We start from the raw sequence: 8,134 nt of genomic DNA, 5'->3' as shown, positions 1-8,134 counted from the left end.
CCCTGCCTGCTCCGCCGTCCACTCTTATCTCCTGTCTTCCGACATCTGTGCCTGTCTCATGCAACTCCCCTGTCCGCTCCACCGTCCACTCTTTTCTCCCATCTTCCAACATTTGCACTCGTGTCTCCTGCAACTCCCCTGCTTGCTCCACTGCCCACTCTTCTCTCCCGTCTAAACCACTGAAGCTTCTGATTGCTCCTCCTTCCCTTGCCTCTTTTTTTTTTCTGTTGAATTGGTCCCAAATGGTCAAAAATATTCATTGGATTTGATTGGACCTGATCCATTTGTAATGGACTTACATGGGACTGAAATTCCAATAAAATACTTAATTAAAAATATAAAATCCTCATTATATTTGACGAGAATGAAATCCTGAAATAGAATTGTGTTGTGCACATAGAATCTAAATTCGTTTCCATGACCTTAACTGAAAGTAAAGCATTATGAAATGTTAAATGCGGCTGCATTTGTTTCTATAATTCTCCGTAGGAAGTGGAGATAAAAATAAGCCAAATACGTGTCAGAGATAACTTTTCTGTCTTCATCTTTTGTTTGTCCATGACTTGCAAACACATAATTCTATGACCCCCAATTGAAAAGGTAATAATCGTACCACTAAATGAAAACGGTCATTATTAACCAAAACATGAATGCCATGCATATCAATTACTACAATTGAGGAGAAAAGGAAAAAAGGGATGGGACAGATAAGTTATCGAAAGGAGACCATCCTACAAAATAGAAGAAACAGAAGAAAAGCATCCAAGACATGGGGTGGCCATGGTCATTGCCGGCTAAAGCTTGCGCTTTTTTAATTTTCTCAACCTTTCCCTTCTTTCTTCTTCTTCAATGAGGCGAAGCTCTCTTTCATCCTCCTCCTTTGCAATTCTTGCACTGTCAAAACCAAGAACATTCGGTAAGTACCTTGAGTGTAAAACAACATCAAGGCTTATGAAGTGATTATATCAACATGATGATAGCCACATAATGATGCAAAGGATGACTGATACCCCGCCATTTAGCAAGACTAACAGAAGAGTAGGCATGAAGGCTTCAACAAGTTGTAATACATACCTTTTTCTCTCCTCCCTTTGTATATCATCGAAATTAGCTTCCATGTCACTGTCATCCTCATCTCTGCCAGCATACTTATTGGGGTTATACCTGCAAAAGATTTTACTCCAGTTACACCATGAAGCAAGCAACAAAAAATTCCAGATTCTTGATCCTATATGGACACAAATGAAGTATACTTTTTTTTCTATGTTCATTAATTTTAAATTTCGTTATTTCCTTTGTGGTGGTTTAATTATTTAGATCTAATTACGTTTATAAGCTTTTGTTATAAATTTTGCTATTGATTTTAAGTTTAGCACTCTACTAAGTTTTGGCAGGGGGCATAGTTGTAAAATCGGTTCATCATATATCCTTTTCTGGATAATCCTTCTTGTAGTCACTTGAGGGAGTGACTAGTCTAGATTGTTCATCATACCCAAACTTTGAACTGGCTATGCATTCAGTGTATCATGCACGATTTTTGCTTTCACAATAGCATAAACTGTTTATAATGCCTTTTCTTTTCAGAGGTCAATATTAAAAAAAGAAAAGTAATAATGAAAACAATGGGATTTCTAGGGAGGCTTAAGCTGTCAGGTATGATTCTAGGGCCAACTAAAAAATCCATCCTGCATGCACACGACACAACATTGAAACTGCTTCTAATTATGTCTGGCACTTAGTAGTTTAAGACAGAGGGTGGGCATTGGTGCAAAGGTTGCCAATTGGGTTGCTCCATTGCAACCTGGGTGACCAGGGTTCAAATCTTGGAAACAGCCTCCCTGTTTGTGCAGGTGTAAGGCTGTGTGCATCTGTCCCTCCCCAGCCCCTGCATTGCCAGGAGCCTCATGCACTGGGCTGCCCTTTTTTTACTTAGTAGTTTAAGACGGTTGAATGATGCAATTATTACTCCACTTGAGAATAGACTTATTGCACCATTCTTAAATACCAGCGGTTTCTGGAAAATAGCATGCCAAACAACAAACAGCTCATGAAAATAAAATAAAATAAACAAAATAAAAGTCTGCATGTTAGCTATTATATTGCTACATCCCCATTCATAATAGCGATATAGCAGCATTTAAACAACCCCGAGCAGATTGTTGGATTACAACTTGATTTAACCTCACAAATGTACACATTGGCAGAAAAGAAACACAAGAGAACCTTACCCAAACATTTTTCTAATCATGCTGATAGCCTGAACACCCTCGTCATCATCATCTTCATCAGAATACCGTTTCACAGGCTTCCTTTTTGGGCAATGCTCTCCCATGGTTGCATGCCTTGGAATTTGGTTTGGGGGCTTAATCTGCACAGTTCCACAGAACAAGCAAATGTCAAGCATCTTTCAGCAAGAAATAAAAAAATCATCCTTTACCATGGCAATGAAGCTATCAGAGCACACACACACACAGGGAGGGACAGAGGGAAGGAGAGAGATGTAAACCTGGGGTTTTGAAGAAGAAACTGGCTGTTTTGATATCACTTTGGCCTTATCAGGTTGATAAAAATCCCTTTTCTGTTCTGAATGTTGCTTTTGCACAGATGAATTCAACTTCAATGATGGTACTTTCTGCACACCAGGCAAGGAACTTTTTGCCCCTACTACAGATGGTTTCTTGTATGCAGCAGGAACTGGAATTTTGGAGGACAAGCCCTTTGACCCAACTGGCCGGCCAGGTCCACTCTCAGAGTTGCTACCAAGCTGTCTTTTAGGATCAGCAGAAATCGACTTTGGCCTATTAGTAGGAGCCACCTTCTGGAGCCCTACTTTAGGGGGCATTTTGTGATTCACAGAAACATGTTTTCTTTCTTCATGGCCATTGGAAACTGGCCTGCTAGGCTTGTTCATTGACTGTTTGCTCTTCAATGGCACTTGAGCTGATCGGGCATCTTCAATATCAGCAAAAACCTGTATAAGTTTCTCCAATAAAATACTACTTGATGGCCTACAAGAACAACTAGATATGATTCATCAGAATATGATCTCACCAGAACTTGGGACAGAAACATTTCGTGGTGGATGCTCTTTTGCGGGAGAAGGGAGTTCTGCATCATCGGAAAACAGAAAAGAATAGTTCCGTGTATCCTTGAGCTTCTGCACTTTTCTTTGTAACTACAAGATAGGTGATCATAGGTTACAACATATTACAGGTATTTTAAGGTTCCTGAACAACTTATTAAAAATAAATAAACTATAACATATTTTACCTCATTAATAATTTTTGGTGGTTTATCATGTACAGAAGGCTTTGTTCCTGATGTGATTGAAGCAGAGCCTTTTTTGTTCTGGAGAGGAAAATTGAGATTATCAACTGGAAAACACAAAACATATGGGAAATAATGATGACACTTGAAAAAGAATCTTCAAACCCCCCCGCTGCCAGGACCTAACTGCATTACAGCACACATGGTTCATACAAGTGGTAATGGTGGTCCCATGAGAAGAACTTCTATGCTACATTGTGCAATCAGAAGACTCTAGCTCCAAACTACTGAATGAATCATCTCCTTTCCTGGAGTTCCTATTACAATTGGCCATGCAAATTGTAAGGAACATTCAGTGGGAAAGATGTCTTAGCTGGACCCACCACATGTAGGATCCCTACCTACATACATGTGCATGTATAAGGGGGAGATTGTAAAAGGATTAAAATATGCAGCACCATCTAAAGAGAAAGATCCATGGTACATACGGTATGATGGGAACTTGAAATCCTTGATACCAAATGCCGGGTTTCTAGTATTGATTTGCTCTCTTCCAGTACTCTTTGAGCAATAACAGGCTTAGAAGGGCCAAAGAATGATCCATAACTGCAAGCAAGAAATACTATAAATGAGGAATGGCAAACTCTAGGAGTTAAAGATTAAAAAAAAAAAAAAAAACATGTAGCCAACTACAGAATCTCTTCAAACGGATAAAAGGAATTTAAATATTGATTACTGACCATTACAGAAAATCCCAAATCAATTATTTGGTATTTTTTTGTTGGTAACAGATCAAACAAGATTTTATTACATGAAGAGAGAACAATAAACGAGCTGGATATAGAATATCTAGCTCCAGACCATAAATATTACCACACACATATGAAAAGTTTCTTAAAAAAAAAAGTTATATAAATGACCTTAAAATTGTCTACCTCCCAAGGTAGATCCAAATACATATCCTCCCTTTTGAACCTTCCCTTTCAAATCAGATGCAGAGTTGATGGATCTTGGAATCCACCCAAACAAGGTATTCACACTGGATACCAAGATATTGCCTCTCTTATTGCATGTAAGTGTGTCCATGGTCCTGGTTAATGTCCGTCCTCCATCCAATTATATTAATTGCATGATTTATTTCAGTTCTACCAGAAATCTTGAAACAGTATTTAACAATAAAATCATGAATAGTGATGACAAACTGAGGCACATTAAACAATAGAATCCCCCAAAAAAAGTTAAAAGGCATTCTTCGAACGTTGCCATTCCTACCTAACAAGATTCTATATTAAGAAGTCACTTGATCACTAAATCCAACACCTACGCTTCGTTATCTCAGGCCTAGATTTGTATCCATTATATTCAATACTAACAAAGTGTGTGTAAGTACATGCAGTTCACTATCACCGGGACTATGGTGGGAATGTTAAAAGAAAAACGGAGAAATCCCAACCGGGACACCTTTGTAATGGCACAATGACACTTTATCAAAGTAATGTAAGGCCCACATACTTGTGATGAGCACAGAAGGCCATCCTACACTTGCGATGAGCATGAAGCGTCATCCAAGACCTGCGATGAACATAAAACACCTCCCTGGACATGCAATAAGCAATCAGCATCACTTGAGACTTGCGATGAGCATGAAATGGCAACTCTCGCCGTAATGAACGGAGGATAGACCCCGAGGCCAGCGACACCCGAGCACACCAGTCAGGTCTTTCCCTTAACACCTGTTCATAGGAAAACCCATAAGGGGACATAGCCTACATGCACCACACGAGAATCCTTAGGAAAAGGGAAACTTTATCCTTAAAGGATCTCGTTGAAGATCCCCTTTCCTAATAGGAAGGGTCTCCTTTTAGATCCTTCTTCTTATAGCATTGGGGTCCTCTCTATAAAAAGGGGAATAACTCTCCCCCGCGGGGACAAGAAGACCACATTGCCCTAACCCTAGGGTTTCTCAAGGAGATCTCTCCTGTCTCTCCTCTCTTCCCCTATCTTCCTCATCGTCTCTCCGGACCTTCGGGGACTTGACCAACTGTCAAGAGTCCATGGTGATTACAGTGTGCACAAAGCCCAGCTTGTGCCATTATCAAAATATAGATTGTTACATAACTTAATGCCATACAGTAAAACAATGACAAGTTGTTTTGCCCTTCATAAGAAATTTGATGATTAATCAGTTCCTAGGTTTGCTTACTAGTTTACCTAAAAAAATCCATTTTAAGAATTTAAGATATTGATGCAATCTCCATACACAAAGTTAAGATAAATTGCAAATATGCAATTAGAGAATGATATCGAACATTTAGTTTACTTCCTTCATTTACAATCATAAAATGTTGTGGATGGATAGGCTAACCGAGGGGCTGGAAAAGACCTAAAAAAATACAATAGTCTTCTTTTATTTTATACCTTGTTCCTATTATTATATACCATAACCCAACCAACATATTACAAATGCTTAAAACAAAACACATGCATTAACATGATAAAATCACATGTGATATTAAGTAATAAGAGATAAATAATGCTTCAAAATAAATTTGTGTTTGACTTGGTCAACAAGGTGTTGTTGGCCTACTTGATGATTAGTTGTTCTAACTGACCACATCACAGGTGATGGGTATTGACCAATTAGTTACCAATACAGTCAGCATGTTCATCAACTAGCTTCTTGATGAGTAGTTATGCTTTGATAACGATAACTGAATCTATCATCACAAGTTTCATAAAATGAAGTAAGTAAAATTCAGTCCTCTCACTAATAATCCACGAGATACAAAAACAAAGAGGAGAAAAGTACCGCTGATAGAAGCCAATATTATTAGAGAAATGGAGCACACATCATGTGGTTGATATTAATCTTAAGAAAACCAGTCAATTACTTAAAATGAAGTTATGTGGTATGGTTAAAGAAACACTCACTTGTCATATGGAAGCTTCTTTTTCTTTTCCTCCTGGGTCTTACTGGGAACAGCACCAGATTCCTTCTTATACTTCTTTCTAAGGGTTTCTTTTAGCTTTTGCCTTAACTGTAAGTATTGAAGCTCCTCTTTGGTAGGTTTTGGATCTTCCTCTTCTACTTCGTCTTCATACTCGTCTGCTTCTCCCTCTTGATCTTCCCCACCCTCTTCATATTCATCTAATTCTTCATCACGTTGATGGAGTTCCTGTGAAGGGTATAACAAAAATTGTAATGAAATAGTAAGGAGAGTAGAAAAATAAATCTGAACAATTGTGCCATCTAAAACGCAGGAAACTACTAGGCTTCAACAAAAATCAACAGACTGCTTACAGCTCTACTATAGCCCCGCATCTTTTTGCTAAATCCCGTTGAAGCTTCCTAGATTAAATCGCATAAGCAGTAACCACAAAAAAAGTGATGCCTGAAAATCCACATAAAAAAAAAAGATACATTACACATGCACTCAAAGGAGCAAATCATGCTTCAGTATTAACGATCAAATACAGAGAGCATAAAGTGAATACAATAATATTTAGCTCTATCTATAACTTCATTGTTATACTTCGGAAATAAGGAAAAAAAAAAACTACTATACTTTGTCGCCCTCATGGGGATTCCAAATATCAATACCATTCAAGACCAAAGGAGGAAATTAGCACCACATTGACGAAATTGTAAAATCCTTCAATAAAATTCAAGCGCTGATGGTCGCAGCAGAATTGCATTCTGATCTTCTTTATATTTTGATCCATGTACCTTAACACATGCATCCCTATTCATTCTTTCAAATTTCCATAAACATTGTCTTTTATTTAATTGACGACATACGGAATGAAGATAAACGGGGAAAAGGAAAATGATGAGAAAACCGTACAGAATTAATGAAATTATTGAAATCCCCATTCTTGAAAGGAAATCTAAAAATTCAATCCCTAATTTATTTATTTTTTAAGATAAAAAATACCCGAGCCATTGTCGCATCAACAATACCTACAAACCCTGAATCCTAACCCGTAATGATAATGAAATAAGAAAAAGTAGCAACCAAAACTCTGTGAAACCACGGAACAATAAAAAGACCTGATCTACATATAAAACATAAAGAAATTAACTAAACAGAAAAAAAAGGGAAATTGACTCTTTAAAAAAAGTATTGAAATTACCTGTAGAATCAACAAAAGTCGGATCAATTGCTCGCAATCTTCAACGGCGAATCCTCGATCGGGAGCCCAGCAAGAACCAGCGAAGCTCAAGGATCATACAGATAAAGTAGATCCAGACCCCGTGCCACAAATCGAATTCTGCAAATTGAAAAACCTATCAATAAAGAAGGTATCTCTTCGTCGATATGGCTGTAGCGGTTGACACACGAGGAAGACGAAGGAAGGGCCCAGAAACTGGTATGTAAGCAATTACTAACCAGCGCGGATGGCGTAACACTCCCTTGCAACTTCGCCGGGAATGCCACCCTAACGGGGATTAATCAGCGTAACAACAACGCGCGCAAAACCGAAACTCAGACGGCCAGAATCAAGATGACGCGTGGCATCCTGGCAGGCCCTGGCAGGCCTTTTAACAGCCGCCTACGACGAAATGACTGTTTTGTAAATTATTTAAAGGGAAAATTAAATTTTACTTTTGGGTACCTGAATTTTCAAACGTATCATTGCAATACTTAAACTTTTAAAAAGTGTCAAATTAGTGTTTGTGGTTAATTGACCGTCAATTATTTCTTGAAAATGTCAAAATTACCTTTCAAAATAAGATATTGTTCATTATCTACTATCTTGAGACTGAATCCGTTGAGATGTTTGAGATACTAGACTAATAAAATTATTGTCTTCTACCTTTAGATCTAAAATGCATTCTTGTCTTTTTTTTTTTTTTTTGCTTTCA

The 8,134-nt window shown here is 38.0% G+C and overlaps 1 protein-coding gene across 2 annotated transcripts; it reads right to left on the bottom strand.

Moving 5' to 3' along the window:
- Positions 1–518: 518 nt before the first annotated feature.
- Positions 519–7,886, bottom strand: LOC104595583 (uncharacterized). 2 transcript variants are annotated; one of them, XM_010256364.3, is made up of 11 exons: positions 7,659–7,886; positions 7,402–7,539; positions 6,569–6,659; positions 6,199–6,443; positions 3,756–3,873; positions 3,271–3,348; positions 3,052–3,175; positions 2,507–2,952; positions 2,229–2,368; positions 1,075–1,164; positions 519–894 (listed from the first exon to the last, which is right to left on the bottom strand). In XM_010256364.3, the coding sequence occupies exons 3-11, from the start codon at positions 6,587–6,589 to the stop codon at positions 795–797; spliced, it is 1,362 nt and encodes a 453-aa protein (XP_010254666.1). In that variant the 5' UTR covers positions 6,590–6,659; positions 7,402–7,539; positions 7,659–7,886; the 3' UTR covers positions 519–794. The 2 variants fall into 2 exon arrangements, with proteins under 2 accessions (XP_010254666.1, XP_010254665.1); XM_010256363.2 differs by lacking the exon at positions 7,659–7,886 and having other exon boundaries at positions 7,402–7,648.
- Between the last annotated feature and the right edge of the window lie 248 nt (positions 7,887–8,134).

The sequence above is a fragment of the Nelumbo nucifera genome, chromosome 5 (assembly GCF_055504915.1).
Source record: "Nelumbo nucifera cultivar China Antique chromosome 5, China Antique-T2T, whole genome shotgun sequence".
NCBI lineage: Eukaryota > Viridiplantae > Streptophyta > Magnoliopsida > Proteales > Nelumbonaceae > Nelumbo > Nelumbo nucifera.
This window is presented reverse-complemented; position numbering and strand designations above follow the sequence as displayed.

Excerpts from the sequence above, each read along its gene's own strand:
- LOC104595583 (XM_010256364.3), bottom strand. The coding sequence starts at position 6,589 with ATGCGGGGCTATAGTAGAGCT. Across the intron at positions 3,176-3,270 it reads CACCAAAAATTATTAATGAG|TTACAAAGAAAAGTGCAGAA; the intron begins GTAAAATATGTT and ends CCTATCTTGTAG. Across the intron at positions 2,953-3,051 it reads TGTTTCTGTCCCAAGTTCTG|ATGCCCGATCAGCTCAAGTG; the intron begins GTGAGATCATAT and ends CTGATATTGAAG.